Source organism: Pelodiscus sinensis, chromosome 5, assembly GCF_049634645.1.
Source record: "Pelodiscus sinensis isolate JC-2024 chromosome 5, ASM4963464v1, whole genome shotgun sequence".
Lineage (NCBI taxonomy): Eukaryota > Metazoa > Chordata > Testudines > Trionychidae > Pelodiscus > Pelodiscus sinensis.
In genome coordinates, this window is record NC_134715.1 from 116,684,372 (window position 1) to 116,708,206 (window position 23,835).

General features: G+C 40.4%; 2 protein-coding genes across 9 annotated transcripts in view; both read right to left on the bottom strand.

Annotated features, from left to right (window-relative positions):
- HTT (huntingtin) overlaps nt 1–9,111 on the bottom strand; it is a 204,258-nt gene extending 195,147 nt beyond the window's left edge. For all 6 annotated transcript variants that reach the window (XM_006128262.4, XM_075930826.1, XM_006128263.4 and 3 more), the window contains exon 1: nt 8,972–9,111. In XM_006128262.4, the coding sequence (XP_006128324.1) occupies nt 8,972–9,072 (101 nt within the window). In that variant the 5' untranslated portion in view covers nt 9,073–9,111. The remainder of the gene's footprint in view (nt 1–8,971) is intronic.
- Nucleotides 8,972–23,835, bottom strand: part of GRK4 (G protein-coupled receptor kinase 4) — a 100,112-nt gene continuing 85,248 nt past the window's right edge. For all 3 annotated transcript variants that reach the window (XM_075930838.1, XM_006128265.4, XM_075930839.1), the window contains one exon: nt 8,972–23,700. In XM_075930838.1, the coding sequence (XP_075786953.1) occupies nt 23,647–23,700 (54 nt within the window). In that variant the 3' untranslated portion in view covers nt 8,972–23,646. The remainder of the gene's footprint in view (nt 23,701–23,835) is intronic.

Below are 23,835 nucleotides of genomic sequence, written 5' to 3' on the forward strand. Positions count from 1 at the left end.
ATTGTGCACACCAACGATGAGCAACTTAGGGTACTGAGTGGGCCACACAAGTGGCCCTCCATCTAGTGGGCCACAAGACTGTCATAATCAAGACCACCTCCCACAATAGTGTAGTTTTGCTAACTGCACTTGCAGGTGCACCAATTTAACCATAGCAATAAGAACGGCCATACTGGGTCAAACTGAAGGGTCATCTAGCCTAGTATCCTGTCTGCCAACAGTGGTCAATATCGGATGCCCCAGAGAGATGGAACAACAGGTAATCCCCACACAATCCCTCTCTTGTCACCCATTTCCAGACAAACAGAGGCTAGGGACACCATTCCTACTCATCCTGGCTAATAGCCATTGATGGACCTAATCTCCATGAATCTATCTAGCTCTTTTTTGAACCCTGTTAAAGTCCTAGTCCTCACCATATCCTCTGGCAAGGAGTTCCACAGGCTGACTTTACACTGAGTGAAGAAAACCTTCCTTTTGCTTTCAGCCTGCTACCTATTAATTTATTTGGTGATCCTCCTAGTTCTTATATTGTGGGAATAAGTAAATAACTTTCCTTATTCACTTTTTCCACATCAGTCATGATTTTACAGACCTCTATCATATCCCCCCTTAAAGTATGTCTAGACTATATCCCTCTTTTGACAGAGGGATGTAATTAGACACTTCAAAATTGCAAATGAAGCCGGGATTTGAATTTCCAGCGCTTCATTTGTAGATTCGTATCGTGGCGCTCTTTCAAAAAAGCTCTCTTTTGAAAGTGAAACCACGGTCTAGACGCGGTTCTTCAAAAAATAGAAGACTTTTTCGAAAGATCCTGCAAACCTCAGGGACACCCTGAATATACAGGAGGTGGGGTGGGTCCTGGAGTGGTTGAATGCATACAGCATTCGCCTGAGAAGCACGTGGTGTTGGGTTCCCCCACCCCTTCCCTGGGAGCAGACGAACAGAACTGGAGCTGGCTCAGTTTACAGGATCTTTCAAGAACTGCTTCTATTTTCAAAAGAACCTCATCTAGACGGTTTCACTTTCAAAATAGCACTCTCTCAAAAGAGTGCCATGACAAATATGCAAATGAAGCATGGGAAATTCAAATCCCAGCTTCATTTGCAATTTCAAAGTGTCTAATTTACATCCCTCTGTCGAAAGAGGAATGTAGTCTAGACACACCCATTGTCTCCGCTTTTCTAAGATAAAAAGCCCAAGTCATTTTATTCTCTCTTCACATGGGACCCATTCCAAGCCCCTCATCATTTTGTTGCCCTTTTTTTAAAATCTTTCCCAATGTTAAAATATATTTTCTGGGATGAGACAATCACATCTGTATGAAGTATTCAAGATGTGGGCATATCATTGTTTTATATAGAGGCAATAAGATACTCTGTTTCACTCTCTATCCCTTTTTTAATGATTCCTAACATTCTATTTGAATTTTTGGCTGCTGCAGCACACCAAATGGATATTGTCAGAGAACTATCCACAATGACTCCAAGATCTCTCTCGAGTAGTTGTAGCTCAATTAGTCCCCATTATATTGTACGTGTAGTCGGGGTTCGTTTGGTTTCCCCCCCCCCCCCCATGTGAGTTACTTTACATTTACCAGCATTAAATTTCATTTGCCATTTTGTTGCCCAATCACTTAGTTTGGTGAGAACTTTTTGAAGCTCTTCAAAGTCTGTGTAGGTCTTAACTATCTGAGCAAGTTTGGTATCATCTGCAAATTTTACCACCTCACTATTTACCCCTTTCTCCAGATCATTTATAAACAAGTTGAATAGGTTTTGTCCCAGGACAGACCCTTGGTGGACACCAGTTACCACTCTCCACTCTGAAAACTTAGCATTTATTCCTACCCTTTGTTTCCTGTCTTTTAACCAGTTATCAATCCACAAAAGGACCTTCCTTCTTATCCCATGATAACTTACTTTACTTAAGAGCCTTTGATGAGTGACCTTTGGTGAGTTTCGCTTTGTAGAAACCTAAGTACACAATATCCACTGGATCCCCCTGTCCACATATTGGTGGGCCCCTCAAAGGAGTCTAGTAGATTACTAAGGCATGATTTCCCTTAACAGAAAGCATGCTGATGTTTCCTCAACAAGTTATGTTCCTCTTGTGTCTGACAATTTTATTCTTTACTATAGTTTCAACTCATTTGCTTGGTACTGACGTTAGACGGTACTGTTCTGTAACTACCGGGATCACCTCTAGAGCCCTTTTTAAATATTGGAATCAGGTTAGTGATCTTCCAGTAATTAGGCACAGAAGCTGATGTAAAGGATAGCTTACAAACCATGGATAATAGTTCCTCAATCTCACATTTGAGTTTTCAGAACTCTTGGGTGAATGTCATCTGGTCCCGGTGACTTGTTACTGTTTAAGTTTATCAATTTTTTCCAAATCCTCCTCCAATGACACCTCAGTCCGGAACATTTCCTCAGATTTGTCACCTAAAAAGAATGTCTCAGGTTTGGGAATTTCCCTAATATTGTCAGCAGTGAAGACTGAAGTAAAGAATGCTTTGATTAGATGTAACAAAAGCGCATGGCTCTCAGTCAAATGATGTGTGCAATCAGCATGTTCTTCACCTCATGTGCTTGTCATTTTGGTAATACAGGTACAAAAACAAAAAACAACCACCAAAAAAACCTTACCTGAACAGAAACCAGGGATGTTAAACTGTGTTTATTTGGCTAATCATATAGTCAATAAAATTTTCATTGGCTCCAGGAGCCACCTGTGCTGTGGCCCTGCATTTTAAATGTAGTAAGAACCTGCTGGGCTCTTACTACATTTAAAATGCAGAGGCGCAGCATCCTGGACCAGCATGAGCTGGGACTACTCAGTCCCAGCTCACACCAAGTCCAGCTGCCCCGGTTCGTGGTGGCCAGAGCTGGCCACGGGCAGCGGCTGCTTGGTGGCAGCAGTCTCTGTCCACGGAAGTTGGGGGAGGAGGAGGGGGGACAGGTCCCAGCTGGGACCCCCATGGACAGGAGCTGCTGCCTGAACAGCCTCCAACTACCATGAGCAGCCTTCCTTATCTCACCACACTTGCCTCTCACAGAGGCAGCAGGGAGAGGGACAGGCAGCACCACGGAGATGGTGCTGGGGGGGGGGGGGGGGGAGACACCAGCTTTTAAGCTGTTTCCCTGTCCTTGCTACCTCTCATACAAAGACAGCAAAGCAGGGGGGAAATGAGTAGTCAAAGACTCCACTCGACTACCGGATACGTTTATGCTTATTGGGTAGTCGAGTAGTCGACTACTCACTAACAACCCTAACAGAAACCAGCGGAACCTGATTATCTTGAGTGTGGGCAATGATAAACAAAATGTCTCGTGGGTCACATGTTAGCAATGTAGCTGCTTCAGTCCCCGCTGGTTAATCAAAACCAGTAACCGTTAAAGGGTGAGGCTTAGCAGTCAACTTTTGACATCTATATCACACACAGAATGCTGATGGGCTACATGTGACCCACAGCTGTAGGTTGGCAACTGGAGGTTTTGGGGGTTTTTTTTGTTTTTTGTTTTTTTTAAGAATGAAAAATAATTTGTGGTGCTATTTCTTTGGTTGATGAGAATTACAAAAGAGCTTATCTCCACTGTGCTTGAGTACCTCAACTGATTTGTTCTAAACACTTAGTACATAAAGTACTACTATCCCTATTTTACAAAAGGAAAAGAGACAGTAAGAGGCTATAGGGTGATTTTTTTTTTATGTGATCCTGCATCAACCAAGCCCTTGTAGTTCAGTGCCTTACCCACAAGACCAAGTCCCTCTGCCACTTCGCAGTTTTATCATATTTTCCTATTTTTAAGTGATTTGCTCTCCCCTGGTGAGACAGACACACAAACAATTATGGAAATTGACCAGTAGGGGCAATGAAAAAGACCAAACACAAACTTCTGTCAAATGCACAGTGAACACACATTTTTTTCCCTCTAACTTCTATATTATAGAATTCTTGGGTCAAAATATTGCAGGTAAAAGAAAGATTTAAAATGAAGGTGTCCTTTTTAGTTTATAATAGCATTTTAAAACATAAGAAGACTATAACTACATCCTATGTAGCCTAAGTGTGTTTTATTTTTGCATATTTATTTGTTCTGGGTGACCCCAGGAACTACATAACCAATTGTTTGACATACCATACTGCCTATTTTTAAAACGGTGTCCATGCGGTTAGATCAGAAGCCTGGATTTTCAATGTTCCTATTTTGCAAATTTAAATTAAAATCCTTGCCATGATATTTGATACTCATTTGTATGTAATACTTTACAAAGGTCTTTAGTGGAAAAGATACCATTATAAGAAGCTCTCTGGAAAAAGTTTTCTGGATAGCATTAATCAATGGTAAATGCAAGTTTCAATCTATTCTCTAAACCAGGATAAGTACAGAACAGCTGTAAAGGGTCAGACCAAAGGTCCACCTAGTGCAGCATTCTATTCTGTCTTCTAGCCCAGCATCTTGCCAATGCCAGGTGCCCCAAGGGAATGAATAGAACAGGTAATCCTGTAACACATTCACACCTTCTGACAACCAAAAGCTGGGGACACCATTCCTGCCCATACTAACAGCCACTGATGGACCAATCCTCCATGAATTTATCTAGCTCTTTTTTGAACCCTGTTAAAAGTCCTGATCTTAACAATATCCTCTGGCGAGTAGTTCCAAGGGTTGACTATGTGCTGTGTGAACAAATATTACCTTTGTGTTTGTTTTAAACCTGCTACCTATTAATTTCATTTGGTGACCCGCTAGTCCTTGTGTTATAGTGAGAAGTAAATAACTCTTCTTTATTCACTTTTTCCACACCAGTCATGATTGTATGCATCTCTATCATATTCCCCTTGGTCGCCTCTTTTCCAAGCTGAGAAGTCCAGTCTTATTAATCTCTCCTCACATGGTACTCGTTCCATACCCTTAATCATTTTTGTTGCCCCATTCCCAACTTTTTCCAACGCCAAGACATCTTTTTTGAGAGGAGGCGACCACATCTACAGGCAGTATTCAAGATGTGGGCCTATCATGGATTTATATAGAGGTAATAAGATATTTTCTATTTTATTCTACGGATGTAAGCAGCTAGTCAAGTGACTCCTCAACTAGTCACTTCCACCACCTTGCTGCCTTTATGAAAAGCAGAAAGGAGGATGGAAGCATAAGCTGGTGCTGGGGCAGCTTGAAGGGGAGGGGACAGGAGAGGCAGAGGCACAGCATCTGGGATTGGGCATGCACAGGGACAGCTGATTGCCAGCTCGTGCTTGGTCCCCTGCTGCACCTCTGCCTTTTAAATGCTTTTAAAGCAGAGGTGCAGTGTCTGAGTCCAGGCACAAGCTGGGACAGCTGATTCTCAGCTTGTGCTCGGTCTCCTGCTGCACTTCTGCCTTTTAAATGAGTCATGTGGCTGTTACTACATTTAAAAGGCAGAGCAGCAGCAGAGTTAACTCCCGGGTCCAGGAGCTAACTCCACTGTGGCTCTGCAGTTTCCCATGTTCTAGACCAGGCTCCAGCTTGGCCAAAGCAGCCTATGCCCATGGTGGGACCAGCGCATCACCAACAGGAAATTCCACTGACTACTCAATTAGTTGATTAAACAAAATTTAACAAATATCCCTATCTAAGTCTCTAGCCTTTTTTATAAATGATTACTAACATTGTTTTCTATTTTTGACTGCTGCTGCACACCGAGCAGATGTTTTCAGAGAACTATCCACAGTGACTCCAAGATTGCTCTCAGGTTGCGATGTGAATGGTTAACCAGTGGACGGAAGCAGCCACCCGCCCAACTTGGGCAGGGGGCTGCTCCAGCCCAACAGGACCCACTGTGGGCAAGGGGAGCTCCAGCCTGGCCAAAGCAGCCCATGCCCATGGCAGGACCAGCGCATCACCAACAGGAGCACTCATGCCCAGCCAAAGCAGCCCCTAGTGTAGCAGGGAGGCCACTCCAGCCCAGGTGGGGTGGCTCACCATCCACCCCCTTTTAAGTTGTTAACTGGTTAAATATAATATTTAACTGGTATTCTGATTAAACAGGATTTTACATCCCTACTCTTGAGTGCTAATAGCTAAATTTAACTCCCATCATTTTATACATATAGTTGTGACTGTTTTCCAATGCATTATTTTGCATTTATCAGGAACTGTGGGTATGGGCAGATCACTGCTTCTCACAGGCCAGGAACAGAGAACCAAGGCCAACGGAAGCTGTAAGCAGTTGTGCCTGCAGATATGCAGGTAAACAAATGACTGGCAGCCAGCCAGGGGCTAGCCTTGGTGAAACACATTCAGCCCAGAGTCCACTTACTATCCCCCTGCTCAAGATTGTAAGAAGCACCTGCACAACAGATACACAAACACTGGGATCATCCCACTGCCACATAAGAAAGCAGCCAAGGACAGGTCAGGAATATGAGCATTATTCTTCTTAAACACTTCCCTGTAAAAATAAAAATGGGAGGAGGGAATCATTCACTGCTACTTTCTCCAAATATGAGAGGAAACTGTTTAACTAGTCCCACATCAGGGTGTACACCAGGACTGCAGACTTCCTTCTGGCAGTTCAGTAACATTCAGCAAGTCAGAAAACAGAAAGACAGATCGGGGAGATTATATATTTTAGTGTACAGAAGTGACTCAATAAAAGATATTACTTCATCGACTTTGTCTCTAATATCCTGGAACCAACTCCAACTATAATTTCACTACATAGATGTCAGAAAAATCACTTCACCCACAGCCCTTCCGTTTTCCCTCATACTCTGGGAATCAGGAAGAACACCGTTTTCTACATTCAGCATTTAGACAATAAAGATTTTAATTTGGGGCCCTCTACACCTGCTCCATCAAGACTTTAAAAAGAAAATCACAAGGATTGTGCTACTACAGCACTGTAGCACTGAACAGCTCCTTGTACTCATCCTCTACCCAAGCATTATAGTTAAGAGTCCAGAACAGTCATCATTAAGGTTAAGAATTTGACACTTATTTTTAGTAAAATTCACAGACAGGTTATGGGCTTTAATTAATTTTTGTTTATTTCCCAGGACCTATTCAGGACTTTTATTAAAAAATAAGTGTGTGGGGATAATGACATGGAGATGACTGAAGCCTGAAAGGGGAGAGAAGAGAGCCTGAGTCCTGCTGGGGGATGGACCAGCACCCAAAGCCACAGCCAGCTGACAGTTCTGGGGATGCAATTCCAACCCAGGGTACCCATCCAGAACACACCATACGATCCATCATCTATAGTCAAGCCCTTCGATACAACTGCATCTGCTCTAATCCCACTGACAGAGACCAGAAAATTCAGGATCTCTACCAAGCATTTATAAACCTCAACTACCCACCCGGAGAAATAAAAAAGCACATTGAAAGAGCCAGACTAGAAACCATCTACTTCAAGACAGACCCAAGAAAACCAACAATAGAACACCACTTGTCATTACTTACAGCCCCCAACTTAAACCTGTCCAACACATTATCAATAAACTACAGCCCATACTGGAACAGGATACTAAACTGGACATACTTCACTAATACCAACCCTGGTACCTTCCCTTGCAACAAACCCCATTGCCAGCTTTGTCCACATATTCACTCTGCAATACCATTATTGGACCCAATCAAGTGAGTTATAAGATCAAGAACACATATTCCTGTGCATCCAGAAATATAATTTATGCTATCATGTGCCGAAAGCGTCCATCTGCTACGTACATTGGACAAACATCTCAGACACTTCGCCAAAGGATCAATGCCAACAAAACAGATATTAGGATCACAAAGAAAAACAGTTTCTTACCATTTCAACCAGAAAGGACATTGTCTCAACGACTTAATTACCTGCATCCTGCTTCAAAAGCCTTTTAGACTGCACTTGAAAGAGAATCCTCTGAACTGTCATTCATGCTAAAATTTGACACTTTACACCTGAGTCTGAACAAAGGATCTAGTTACCTTACCCATTACAAAGATAGTTTCCCCAATTATCACCTCTAATATCATTAGCTCACAGACATTTACCTTCCCCTCCCCATTCCCCTTCTGTTCTGAAATTTGATTTGTCCTTTTCATATGTGTTCATTTTTTTAATTGTATCCTTTGGTATATATGGTTGTGACTACTTTCTTCCACTATTTGATCTGAAGAAGTGGGTCTGGCCCACGAAAGCTCATCACCTAATAAATCATCTTGTTAGTCTTTCAAGTGCTATATAGTCCTGTATTTTGTTTTAGCTGTTTTAAAGTTATTCATTCCTCCATATCAGTCTCATAGTTCACATTTTATAGTATACATCATAATTACTATAATAATTTGTCTGTTTTAACAGAACTGCTGCTTTAAGAAAAACAAACCTAACTACCGACCAAGGATCTTTCACATAAAGCTTCTTTTTCCCCCTCAAAAATAAAAGTTCAGTACATGCTAGACTCTGGATACCCAATTACCAGGATACTTTATTAAATTATCTTCTTCCAATGAGAAAAGGCCAGCTGAGTACAGAATACCAGCCTTGCTTTGCGGGCACACACGTGAATTACTATTTATTATTATTCCAGGAGTTCGCTAGAGCATGCGAGAGGCTCCCTGGCTGTCACGAGGTGTATGTATGTGTGTGTATATATCTACGTAGCAGATAGCAGCGGCCTAAAGAAGCTGCTGCTCTACTCGGGGGAGCGACCCTCACTGCGGAGCAGGTTAATAAACCTTTTCTTTCTGGTGAGAGCCTTTTGCTGGGTTCCTGTAACGGAACCCAACTGCTTTGGAACCCGCCGCCACGCATCCGTCAGCTCAAGAGACAACATCAAGGGCCCATCCGCCCCACCAGTGGCAGGCCCCCCCACGGGCGTCCCTTCCCCCGCCCACTCCACCCCCGCTGCTGGGGCGGCAGCTTCTAAGAAAGCTCTATGGTCCCCTCCTAGGTTTGCCCCCGACCTAGCCTGGCCGCCCCGCGGCCGCACACTCACACTCTCTGGAGCGGCTCCTCGGGAATGGCAGCCGGACCCTGCTGCTGCTGAAAGGAGCGGAGGGACTCGAAGGCCTTCATCAGCTTCTCCATAGTGGCCATGTTCCCTCAGGGGCCAGGCAATCGCAGCGCCCGGACCGGACTCCCCGAGCCGCCTCGCAGCGCCCGGGAGCGTGGAGCCTGCCCCCTCTCAGCGCACGGACTGCCCCCTCCTAGGGCCTCAGAAACTCTCCGCTTGCCGCGCCCCGGCCGCCGCGCCGCCGTGTCTGCAGCCGCCGGGGTCCGCACGCGCCGCCGCTCGTCACTGCAATGAATGGAGGAGACGCTGCAGGGGTCTGCGATCACTTCGAAACCGCCTCACCGCCATTTTGGAAACCTCCCATCATCCCCCACGCTAACCCTCCCTGCCCGGCCGAGAGCAAAGGTCCCCGCGCATGCCCCTGAACCCGGCCTATCCTCAGGGAGGGGGTTGGAAAACTAAAGAGTGACAGCCTCAACCACCAATCAGAAAGGAAGCTCAGGAATACTGGCCAAATCACCACTAGCGAGGGAGGCTGGGTCACCCTTCAGATAAACACAAACTTGGTTGAGAGGGCATACATTCATCCGCACTCCCCTCGCCCCCAACCACTCCGTTCTGCCCCGCCTCCTCTCGCGAAAGTCGCTGTCGGGTCCTAGTGCCCCTTTGGTTCATGTCAAACTTGGGCCGGTCTGCCAGAGTCCGCCGGTCGCATGGTGCTGGCTTCGTTCCCTTGGGCTCCCACAACCCATGATCCTCAGCGCACAGCAGACTGCACGAGGGCCGCTGGGGGTATGCCCTACTTAGAGCAACCTAAGGGACCATCTACACCCAGATCTTGTATTTCCGTTGCTACTAGGTTCAGGCCCCATGGTGTTGTCTGTCCTTTAATAGTCAGGAACATGACAGGGGACTTAATGACAGACAAGAAGCTAGTGCCCATAAAATTCTGATGTGAACACTCCTATTTGCGAATGAAATGGAGCTCAGGGCGTAAATAAGTTTGTTCTCTGAAAGTTAGACTTAGATATGTCTAGAGCAAGGGTAAGGTTGAGTTAAAGCAGTGGAAGGACTCTGCTACCTGTTGCAGAAGTGGATTATGTAATTCAGAACTTCAGAAAAACCCACTTCCATAGATCCAGGAAGCATACAAGGTACAGTACTCTAGCGGCATACACTTGCTGCTGTAATACACCCATATCCTAAGGTTGAGTTGAATGACATCATCCCTGTAGGTTTAAAATTGAACAACATGCATGCATCCAAGGGCTAAGGCAGGAATGGGCACTAATTTGTGGAATGATCCCTCTGCAAAAACAGGCCACAAAGTTCTACTATTTTAATGAAAAGGCTCCATTATGTTTTTATACAACAAATTGCACTTAGTAATTAACTGAATACACAATTATCCACAGCTTCTCTTAGAAGGCAATTGATATTGCAAACTATTTTATGAACACTTGTTAAATTTGTAATAATACTAATACTAAACTTTTACTTACAACTTACATTTAGTAAGTGAAAAGAAGAAATAAAACTCAATGAAGAAAAAGTCTCCAGTGGGTATTACACAGCTGCCAGACTCCTGGGGAGGGGAGAAGTTAACTCCAGGACTCAGAAGGGGGCAGGGCCTCAGGCAGAAGGGGCAAGCTTGAGGCTAGCATCCCCCAGTCAGCCCTTCACACTTGCGCACCTTGCAGCACGCAGGGCACCAGCAATTGGACTCCATCCTCTGCTGTGGTCCTAATTGCCAGAAACCAAGGCAGCCTACACAGAAGTGGCAGATGGGCCAGATCCAGCCAACAGGTTGTATTTTGCCCATCCCTGGCCTATCGTCTATACACCTCATGGGGTAAATCTACCCTGTAAGCACTAGTGACGAGTTGCAGCTACTTTCCCATAGTGCTGTAGTGTAGACACTTGCTACAACACTGGAAGGGGTTTTCCATTGCTGTGGTAAATCCACCTGTGGCAAGGCAGTAGTTGGGTTGATAGAATTATTCTTCCATTGAGCTAATGATATCAACAACAAGGCTTAAGGCAGCATAACTGTGTCTCTGAAGGCTGCCTGTGTCTCTGAAAAATGAATTTTCACACCCTTGAGTGACATAACTAGATAGGTTGATCCAAGTTTTAAAAACAGACCAGGATGCAGAGGAAAGGGACAGCAGGGTAAGTAGAGCTCTGAGCTCCATCTTGCACTTTTAAAGGAAAATACCTGTGACAAAATTTGAATGGAGCTCTTCCATGTATATCTCTAGAAATCCTTTCACTTTTTTCAGATCCAGTTTTCAGCAGTAGTTTCCTTCATTTCTTGCTTGAAAGTATTATCTGGGTACACTCTCCTAATTACAGGTGGATCAGACAAGCTGAGCTAAGACATTGCTACAGAAAAGACGATGCCTCTGAGTCTGCACCAGCCAAATGCTATCATTTGTCTCCTTGTCTAAGGGTTCAGGTAGCTGGTACTCACATAAACGAAGTAGGAAGACAATGAGGTTTATGACTTCTCTTTGAGTACAGCGACAAAAATTCTTTAAGCTCAAAGACACTTCTTAAAAGTAGTTTTTTACTTTAGACTGAACAGGTTGCAAAGATCAAATAGTATTTTTATACAACTTTCATTCTACACTCCAGAACACTACTTGTGCTATCAGTACTCAATATAGTTTTACAGAATATACAAGTTTCCAGTAAGTGCACTTAGTATACACCTACTTTCCAAGTAGCACGTCCTCTTGATTTTTATTCTGTTGAAATGGAAAAACCAATTAAGGTTTCTTAATTTTTCCACTATTACCACATGGACTATAGAACAAAGATATTGACATTGGCTAAAAGGAGACATTACAAGAACTCATGCTAAAAGACTGAAAAGAACCAGTGATACATTGCTAAGCAGAGTATTTAATCTGAATTAGATCCCATTTTTCTGTTTTCGAAGCCATAGTTTTAAGACAGATGTCGGTCAAAGTTAAAATAGGGTTATATTAAGAATGGGGCTTTAGTACTGTGTTTCATGCCAGCATGACATTTTGCATATGATTGTATGATTCATATGAATCTTTATAGAATCTGTGAGTCTACATCGAATCATGATTCTATATAGACCTCTTACTTTGAATCATTCATACTTGTATATATTCAGCATCACTGAATTGAAAATGTTTGCCTTTCTGAAGATAAAACTTGTTCCAAGTACTCTGATTTACAGAAAAGCACCTGGCTCCTCTTCTTCCTATAATTGTACCAAGGGTACCTTTGTTCTTTTGTGAAAAAGTAATACTAATTTCGCAGCATACTGTTATAAACTACTTTTTAAGTCAATACTTCTGTCATTATAAATGCAATTTTTGCAAATCAAAAAAATCAATGTAGGGTTCCACTGAATTTTCCACAGTTTCAACTGCTGGTTTTAATATAACTGGCTGCTTGAACCCATTTAACTGAAATCCCCTTATTATGCACATTATAGCAGCTAGAAAAAGTAAGGCAAATTTAATCAATGTAACAAATACTCTGCAACAAAATATATGCAGCTTTTGGAAAACTAAGTGCTGAAGTTTGCATAGACTAGGAAAGTTATATGGCTAGTATATGCTCCACCTGCTAAGAAAAGACACTTTGAAATAGATTTTCATACTACACAAATTAAGCTTCCATCTTCTCGGAAAAAGATGCTTAACGTAAGATTGAGGATTGTCCAAGGAGTCTTTCTAGAATTATATCTGAAGTTAAGAATTAAAGTTTTCTTTCTTAGGGTGTGTCTACACTGCCAGGCTTAACTTGAAATAAGATACGCAAATTGAGCTACGTCAGTTTTATTTCACAATAGCTCATTTTGAAATTGGGAGCATTTACACAGCACTTATTTCAAAATAGAGAACTCTTCCTCTGACTTTCCTTATTCCTTCTACAATGAGGGTTACAGGAGTCAGAGTAAGAAGTCCTCCACTTTGACAGTATTTTGACACTATTCCAAAATAACTGCCTGCTGTGTAGATGCAGACTAAGTTATTTCAGAATAGCGCTAGTTGTTTCGGAAGTGTTGCAGGGTAGACGTACCCTTAGTCCTGTCCATTCTTGATTATTTAACTTCATTATGATGCCAGGTTTTCAGAGGCACAGATAATTGTAGAAAGTCATTTATGTTAATTTACTGCAGTTGCACACTGAATTGTGTTCCCTGGGAAATTGCTCCAATAGTTAAATTAGTCTCACTATTAAAATATATGCTAGCATCAATTTGACTTAGCTTCATATTTCAGCTATTGCTCATGTCATACCTTTCTCAGCTAGATTGAAGAGACATGTATTCAATATTTCTACCCCGTGTTGAGAGATACCTATAGACTGTAGTCAAGTCCCTTAACCTTGTCTCTGTTAAGATTCAAAGTATTCAGTCTATGTGTCTACTATAAGATTATTTGTAATCCTTTAATCAATCCTGTCACTCTTTTCTGAAGTTTACGACAATGTAGAATGAAGAAGCCTCATTTTATCAATTAAGCATTCAGCAACTCATTGCTCAGACAGGATTGGCTTGAATTGTTTATTGTATTTGACTAAAAAAATATTCTGTGATGGTTGAAACATTATGATGTAATATATAGTAGTATGACATTATAATGAAACAGGTATTTTGTCAAAGTCATATTGCATGTAATCCTTAAAACTGAATTATGTTTAAGAATTCAAAAATAAAAGAATGCCAAAATTTTCAGCTTTTCCGTCAAAGAAAAATGGTATCTTTTCCTTCAACATAATCCCATTATACATTATCCATTCCCAGACTATGTGGACCATTATGAATTTTGTATGTATTAAGTGATGAAAATATGAGTTTGGCTAGAATATAATATATGCCATGTATTGATTACATGTACCACTCAATATACATAAAATGCAAATTGAAACAACAAATTCCTATAAGTAAATCAAATCAGATTGAGGTTTGTAAAACTAAATGTGAAACTTAGGTTAAAATGTATAATGTTCTAAATTATAAATGCCAGAACAGGAAGGAAGTGTTGTAGTTAGAGGTAGAGAATCTTATTTGAAATTTACAAAAAAAAACCTGCCAGACAAACATCCAAAAATAATGAAAAGTAATAACTAATGAAAAGTAAACCTAAGCAAATGTGGAACTTTAATCACACAATTGACTCCCATTCAGCAGCACTATCCATGTGCTTAAAAGCTTCAGAGGGGTAGCCAAGTTAGTCTGTAACAGGAAAAACTTAAAAAACAACAAATACTTTAGTTCCAGTGGTTCTCAACTCCTTTCAGTCCATGGACCACCAGGCCAATCAAAACATTTTCATGGACAACCTCCTTTTTGAGACATGATAAAAAAAGAGCAGACAAACATACATTTTGGTTTGAAATTTATTTCTTACTAACAGATTTTTGGTGCCTGCCCACACCATGTGACTTTGGACAATGTTCCTGTTTCCCACTTGGTCATCTGAAGAAGTGGGTTATGCCCACAAAAGCTCATGTGCTTACAGTTAAGCATGTAAAGAAGTGTTTCCAGCATCAGAGTGTAAAGTTGTATTTTCATGGGGGGAAGTTTCTCACTGGCTATGCCTACAGTGCAAAAAGCCTGCAGAAGAACGACTGTTCTTGTGCAAAAACTTGCAGAGCGTATACATTGCACGCACGTTCTTGCACAAGTAAATTTATAGTACAGTGTCGGAAAACAGGGCTGCTTGAGGAAGAGTTATTCCTCTCCCCCTGAGGAATAAGTCCTCTTGTGCAATAGCTCTTCCACAAGATGGCAGTGTAGACAGGCAACATGTATTTCTTGCGCAAGGCACCCCTATGGCTAAAATGGCCATCAGAGCTTTCTTGCACAAGAGAGCATCCACACTGCCATGGACACTCTTATGCAAAAGCTCACATATAGCTGTTGTGGAAGACCTTTTGCACAAGAACTGTTCAGCAAAACAGTTCTTGCGCAAGAAGCCTGCAGTGTAGACTTAGCCGAAGGGTATGTCTACAACACAAATTAAGGTGTGATCATAGCACAGGTAGGCATCTTACCTTTGATCTAGCTAGCATAATGAAGATGTGATAGCAAAGATTTTTGTATAGGCTAGCAACCCAAGTTCAAACACAAGATTATTGGCAAGCTTGTATGGAGTAGCTAGCCCAAACTGATGTGCCACCATGTTTTCAATACTATTGTTATCCCTACTAGCTAGATTAAAGGTAGTACAATCATGCCTACATACATTACCTTCAAACCTTAATTTGCAGTTTAGGCATACAGAAATATGTCACTTCAGACCAACACTGTATATTTTTTAAAAATTATTTTCACTTTCACGCCACTAACAAAATAATTTACATTTTTATATATTGGCCAACATTTTCAAAGTTTGCTTCAATGTCCATATTTTCAAGAACACAAGTAATTTAGGAGCATGCATCCCATTCACTTCAAAATGATAAACCCTGCTCGTGGAATGAAGCCTGTTTGAAGCATTTTACTTTCCTTGACCTGTGGAAGTTCAATATTCTGGAAGGTGATTGTGTGTGTGGGGGGAAAGAGTTCACAGTAAGGCTGTTCATGAAGACCAGGCTCATCTTTAAGTGTAATTGAGCATTTTAAGTGTGAAATGTTTCAGTTAAAAAAAACCCTATATATAAAACTTAAATTCTACTAATGATCTGGAAGCTAATCAAGTACACAACACTATTTACTTTCTTCCCACTTTAACATCTTAAATTGCTAATGAACTATCAATATGAAAATAAAAATCTATTTATTAAAATTATTTCATCCACCCTGATCCCCATGAAAGACTCATTACATAGAACAAAATGCAGACATATGATCTATTTATTTGGCAGTGTTTTGCTTTTATTTCAGGAATAAAAAAAATGCATCATAATATGTAAAGCTGCTGATACAAGAACACTTCAGTGATTGGAAGACACTTTTATAACTTATGTTGCTCACATATAGCAATGAAAATGGTTATACTTAGAACAAGAATTCTGGTGTATTGACATTATTATACAAAGACGAAATGAGAGCTTCTTATGCGTACTACATCTGGACATACAATAAATATGGACATTGTGCAGACATTCCATAAGATATAACATTCCATCAAAATGCCTCTAGGATCATTCAAGTTAGAAAGAACCAGAATTCAGTTTAATGGTTTGTATTAATGTATTCTATTAAAGTTGTGCTGATTGGATAACTATATAACAAAAGTTACTCAAGTTTTTCTGGAAACCAAAACAAATACAACTCCTGATACAGTTGTTTAAGTTCATGTTACAGAACTAAAACAAAGGTCTATTGTCTCTGTTGACAAGTTTCTAGAATCTTGTAAACCAGTGTTTCTTAAACTGTGTTCCGTGACACACTGGTGTGCAGCAAGGTGGTCGGAGGTGTGCCACGGAGAACAACAAAGTTCAAAATGGCCACACTTAAAGGGGCAAGCAACCTTTTATTAACTTCCCCCTGACCTTTTTCCCCCCCTCAACCTTTCCCTCGCCCCCTCCTCAACAAAAAAATCCTTGGTGTTCCTCATAAAAAAAAAAAGTATTGTTTGGTGTTCCTCGGTTTTAAAAAGTTTAAGAAACACTGTTGTAAACAGTACTTTATTTCATTAGTGACAAAATGGGAAATTTCTCTACATTGTGCAAAGCTAGATTCAGCATTTAGAATTCACAAATACCACATTGGAACCAACTGACACAGTGTCATTAGTTGCACCTTTAAAGAATCATCTTCACTTTGAATAACTTTCTAAAAAGTCTATAAACTGGTTTCTCAAACTAATCAAGTTTTCCACTGAAACAAAAGCAATTCTTTTTCATATATGGGAATAAGGCTGCATAACTAAAATTTAAAGCTACCAAAAGGAAAACACAGCATTCATCAATAGCTACTACATTTTGCTATCTGAGGTACTACAATTATTTCATGTTGATGTGGTAGAGTAATTTTAAGTTCTGATTTTTTAAATAGAGACTTTTGTATAGGTATTGTGAACACAGATATACAGCACTATCTCAACAGCTAACAACAGAGAAGGAGAAGACTCTTAATAGAAACAAAAACAACCTGAAACAGGAACACTCCATTTTGATGGTCACAGGACATGATAATGAAAACTTCTGAGTTACTGTCACATTATTTCACAGCTTTGAAAATATGACCTAAAAATATATATTTATGTATGGTCATTAAGAAACCAAGGAAGACACACTAGAGAAGACAAAACCAAGTAGACTGTTTATGTTCTCAATTACACAATACAAAAGCACATCCAGACCCAATATTTTAGATCCATAGCTTGCCACTAATAGCTCTGAGTATAACATAGGGGTTTTGAATCAGATCTCATGTATACCAGTTTTACTTACGATTACCCCATTGACTACAATGATGTTCTGTCTAATATACAGGTTGAACCTCTCTAGTCTGGCACCCTCGAGACCTGATTGAATCATAGAATAGTAGGACTGGAAGGGACCTCGAGAGGTCATTGAGTCCAGGCCCCTGCCCTCAGGACAGGACCAAGTACTGTCAAGACTATCCCTGATAGACATTTATCTAACCTACTCTTAAATATCTCCACAGATGGAGATTCCACAACCTCCCTCAGCAATTTATTCCAGTGTTTAACAACCCTGACAGTTAGGAACTTTTTCCTAACATCCATCCTAAACCTTCCTTGTTGCAGTTTAAGCCCATTGCTTCTTGTTCTATCCTCAGAGTTTTCTCCGTCCTCCTTCTGACACCCTTTTAGATACCTGAAAACTGCTATCATGTCCCCCTCAATCTTCTCTTTTCCAAACTAAACAAACCCAATTCTTTCAGCCTTCCTTCATAGGTTTCTAGACTTTTAATCATTCTTGTTGCTCTTCTCTGGACCCTCTCCAATTTATCCAAATTTTTCTTGAAATGCAATGCCCAGAACTGGACACAATACTCCAACTGAGGCCTAACCAGCACAGAGCAGAGTGGAAAAATGACTTCTTGTGTCTTGCTCACAACACACCTGTTAATGCATCCCAGAATTATGTTTGCTTTTTTTGCAACAGCATCACACTGTTGACTCATATTTAGCTTGTGGTCCACTATAACCCCTAGATCACTTTCTGCAGTACTCCTTCCTAAACAGTCACTTCCCATTCTGTATGTGTGAAACTGATTGTTCCTTCCTAAGTGGAGCACTTTGTATTTGTCTTTATTAAACTTCATCCTGTTTACCTCAGACCATTTCTCCAATTTGTCTTTTGAAAAAGGCGTTCTTCCTCATAAACTGAGGTTTACCAATGTTGAAAAAAACCCTGAATTCTTTCGATTTAATTTTGAAAGAATGTGATTGCAGTGTGGATGCAGGTGAAGTTTTTTTTTTTTTTTTTAAAGGGAAGTGTTTTCCAAAAAAAACAATGTAGTCTAGACATACCCTAAGAGTAAAAACATTTAGTACCTTTTTCCTTCGCTTGCATCCCAATCTTGAGTCCCAACCTTGCTCTGAATGAAGTAAACAATCAAATGTCTACAAAAGCTTAAATGGCACAAAACCAGGCCCTCAGTGCATAGAAGTGGCATAGTAAGATGAGCAGGCAAGAGCCTAATACTGCCTTTATGGTATATGTGCTTGTCTGCAAAGGTAGCAGACACAGCAGGACTGTACATACATCTCCGTAGAACTGGATTTCCATCAGTCTCTACTTCCCTTCACAGATGTAGAAATTTTGTAACTCGAAGTTCTTAATAAAAATGATTTAACTGTTCATTGTTACATCCACCTATCCATACCCAAAGTCTCAAATAAAAAACTATGACTACCTCATGGCAAAAAAAAAAAAAAAAAAAAAAAAATACAATCTTCAGTGCAGGCCAAATTCATTAGTATGATTGAGCCATTTTATGCCACTCTGGTGATGTAAATCCAATTTAAGTGGCTAGTTACTCCAGATTTTCAGTTGTATTGTATTGCTTGAATAGAATAAAGCAGCCAGAATGCACTATTGAATTTGGCCTTATGAATATATACATTTTGAAACGTACGTTGCAAACAATTTAAAGAAATTTAATGAACACTCATATTTAATTCACTGTTGGATAAGTGAAACAGGTGCTTATTTGGAAAGCTATGAAAATTTGACAGTTTTCTGACAAGACAGCACCTTTTGAATGAGGAAAAAAATGCTACTTCTCTCTGCAAATAAAATGAGATATATCTTTTCTCTACAGATCTTACAATTGTTAGACCTCAACACTTCTTTAAAGTAGAGGACATGCACATTTTAGAGATGTTTATACAGATTAGTTATTTGCTAATGGGTAAAATGCTGACTTAGTTAGGAATAAAACCCAGGAATCTTGATGGCTATACCCTTGCTCCACTCATTACACTTTAGATAAAACTCCAATTTATAAAAAACAATATGCTGTTGCTTGTCAAGAGTGCCTCTTTTCCAATAGACCTAAAATCGCCAAAGGTGGCAACAAAAGTTGAAACAATTATGATTAAAAATTACGTGTTCCTTTTTTGCCCATATGTGAACAGAGTTTATTTTTTTGAGCAAATTTACAGCAGATATGTGTTGATCCATATGAAGAATTAAGAATGAACATGAATGAGTGGAAGTGCAGTAGGAAGAGGCAGTAATATTCATCTGGTTGAGATGTACAACTATAACAGGACAGGACAGTCAATTGTTTCGAAAGGCGCTTGTAAACATTGCCTTTCTCTGAGACAGACCCAAGACTGATCAGGACATCCCCTGGTGTCAAATTATCAGTATGAGGAACTGAAATCTTTTTTTTCTTAATTGGTGAAACAAAGAGGCTACAATTTTCCTAATTTTGAAACTTTGTTCGTACAGATTTTTTTTTTTAGTTACATCATAAGATCCAATTCTGCAACTACAGATAGGCCAATGCTCTGATGACCGCTATTCCAATTAGTTGCAACTGAGCACACCTGATTATGGGAATTATGTCCTTTTGATAGACGGGGGTGAGCTAAATTGGTGAAAAGGCCAATTAACTCATTAGCCCAGAAGGTACAGCCAGAGGAAGGATTAGGATTATAGAACCAAAGTCATGAAAAATCTTGCTCCTCCGCATTTCAAGAACTAAGGACTCTATGTTACTCTTGGGATGACGCTGTATAACCTGTAACAGCTTCTCCGGTCTGGGACTCACCAGAACCAGGGGTCCCTGGACTAGAGAGCGCGAGTGGCCGAGGTTGCCGGCTGTCAGAGCCTGCAGGGCCCAGTGACTAGGGAAGGGAGCCCCGCAGGGAGGCTGGCACCTCCCGGAGAACCTAGAGGCCTAACCTCTCCCTTGTTTAGCAAACTCCCTTGTCTTGGACTGGTCAGATACCAAGGGTTTTGGACCAGGGAGGTCCATCCAACCTGTAGTGGGAGAAGGATACTGTCAAAAAATTGCATGATGTATTTTACTAGAAGGTCTCTGAGCCATTTTTGACCTAGACAGCAGCAAGGAGTGAGTCTGTCTTTCTCCATCATTACATTAATTTCTGCTACAGCTATTGAACTGAATTCCAAGACCTAGGGTTAGGGTGATTATTTTATCATTGCACTGAGGATGAATTTTGCACTCTACTTTTTTGCAGCTTTTAAACTTGAAGGTGCATAATGACTAAGAATACAGATTATTGAGAAGGGTTAATATCAGTTGCAGTTTACTGTGGATTACTCATAAGACATCACTGTTGTATTTTCTGTTTCAGCTCTCCTCTAACACTTAGTATTTTTAATTCCTTAGTTCATGCCCTGTGTTATGGGAACTTTCTGTTTAGAGTAAGGGTGTTACAGTAGTTGATTTCCTAATTAAGATATTACCTATATTTTTAAAAAATCCTATTTGATGTTGAGAGCTTAACATGGATGGCAAATATAAATACAATATTTTCTTTAATCTGTTAAAGCTGATATCTGCAGTTTCATCATTTAAAACTGCTCAGGATGGATCCATGGTATTTTTGCCTAAATTGCCCTCTGCAGCTATTAAGTCCAGACAATCACTCCATATACCCACTGTTAATGTTGTTACTTTCATATCACCATACTAGCGCTGTGTCTAGACTGGCAAGTTTTTCTGCAAAAGCAGCTACTTTTGTGGAAAAACTTGCCAGCTGTCTACACTGGCCGCTTGAATTTCCGCAAGAACACTGACTTCCTACTGTCTGAAATCAGTGCTTCTTGTGGAAATACTATGCTGCTCCCATTCGGGCAAAAGGGCCAGTGTAGAAAGCTCAGATTTGTTTCGTGCAAAAAAGCCCCGATCGCGAAAACGGCAATCGGGGCTTTTTTGCAGAAAAGCGTGTCTAGATTGGCACAGACGCTTTTCCGCAAAATATGCTTTTGCGGAAAAGCCTCTGTGCCAATCTAGACGCTCTTTTCCGCAAATACTTTTAATGGAAAACTTTTCCGTTAAAAGCATTTGCGGCAAATCATGCCAGCCTAGACGTAGCCTAGATGTTTTAACATAGAAGTTATAGTAATCAAATTAGAGAAGCTATATCACTGTTCGTCGCATCTCTAATAAGCACTGGTACATTTGGGTTGGGCTGGGTTTTTTTGGGTTTTTTTAAACCATATAACCCACATGTGCCAGAGATTATTCGAGATGTTAACAAATGTTTATTTTTGTTAAACTGTAACCACTAAATTTTTAAGCCATTTTCTGCCGACGACTCGACCTCCTTTTCCCCCACGCACTAGCTCCCACCTGCCCCTTGTTGCAGCTGCCACCTGCCCCTTGTTGCAGCTGCCTCTGTGAAAGACAGAGGTGGGTATTGCGGGGGTAAGCAGCTCCAAGGGAGCCAGCACACATGGAGAGCAACTTAAAAGCAGGCTCCCCATGCATACCGGCTTCTGCCTGCTCCCTGACGCTGATACCTTTGATTCAAAGGCAGCAAGCGCGGGTGCATGTAACCATTAGAATGAACTGATGAGCTCGGTGTTATCAGTTAATCATGTAAACTAGTACACACTAACAGCCCTAGTGATTATGTCCTACCTCTTATACCCTTAGCCTCTCTGTCTCCCTTTGCTCCTATCTGTTCCATCTCAGCTCATGCTCACTCTCCATCTGAGTTTATTCTGTTGCCCATCCTCTGGCTCCTATACCCATCTTCTGCTTCCTGAAACCTCTGGTTCCTGAAACATTTCTTCTTTTCAACCATTTAACATTTCTTCTTGACCGCATTTCCCACTTCTGTGCATTCCAACCTGCCATTTCCTCATTCTCCATACTGGATGGCAGCAATGGGGAATATTGAGAGCACAGGAGAATGTCTCCCTGATTTCAATTTGCGTTATAGCTACAGCCAGGAGCCCCATTTGCAGGAAAAGTCTTGTTCCGAGCCCTGGGCTGAAGCATGCTCAGTTGCCCTGTGGAAATGACACATACGCAGTCCAGCTGTCATACAAGAGCTGTGAGGGGAGTGGAACATGCTCAGTGAAGATGGAGTTTCAGAGAATTTAACTGTCAAGCAGTCATTTGGTAGATAAGAACATACTTTTTTTCATCATTCCAACTTAGCACCAAGCCACACGATAAATGAAAGCCTATTTCATAGAGTTGGCTAACAATCTCAGGGGAAGAGTTCTGTCCACAATGGTTAGGAAACCCTATTAACAATAACCATGAAGCATTCAAGTTATATAACTGGCATGGTTCTGATTCCAGTGTAGAGAAAGACCTTACTCAGATAAGCTATAGCTAGAGTGGGGAAGGGGAAAAACTATGGACCAAAGACATAAATTACTATTATTAAAAATCTGGACTTCCTGTTATAATCACTCCTGATTTAAATATATGAACAAAAATGCAATTATTCTAAAAAGCTTACAGAGACACCATTTATCTTTCTGATAAATGGAAATCACACACACACACACACACACACACACACACACACACAATTAAGAAATTAGTCATGGTCTCCTGATATCAACATTTAGAGAAATTAACTCTGTTGCAAAAACAAGGCAATACACGTTGTACACAATATACAAAACAAGAACAATTTGGGACCAATAAATAGTCTTTAAATCCAAACTTGTAAAAAGCATTTCACAGAAACAGGTCACTGCACTGAACTCATTCCTTCTTTTTCTATATCAATTTCATTTTAAATTACTTAGGAACTACATTACAGTGCAATCTGACAGCAAACAGAAAAGTGTTATTGAAACCAGAAATATTAAATTAATCAGTATAACAATAATCCTAAAAATATTCTGAGGAATAAAAAACATGGTGCCTTTCAGTAGAATTGCTAGGAACAACAACAACAAAACCAACCCTAAAAAAACCCCAAAGCCAAGCAACATCCATATCACAGAGAGCATAAGTTTTCGTACTTTAAAACCCTTAAGTATTTCCAGATTCATTCCAATTAAAAATACATTATATAACACACATACAAGCTTACACTTAAGTGGCACTCATAGCTTTCATACAATGAAGATTTAGTGAAAATATACATCTTAACACTTAAAATTAAGAATAAATATACGTCTGTAAGCCCATATATATATTTTAAATGTATAATACACTTTACAAAACATAAAAGATAAAAACATTCAGAGGTCATTAATCTTTTTTTTTTTTTTTTTTTTTACTATAATTCTCTGATTTAAAGTCTAGAGGACTCCTCTTCATCATCAATGTAACCAGATTTAAAACAGACCTGAGAAAGAGACAAGACAAAATGGTTGCATTTAGTTAAATAATTAGCAGTTAGTTAAATAATTTTGTACTTTGTTTTGTTTGGTAGGTTGTTTATTTAATAAACAGGGCTTGACAAATAATACAATCTACTCGT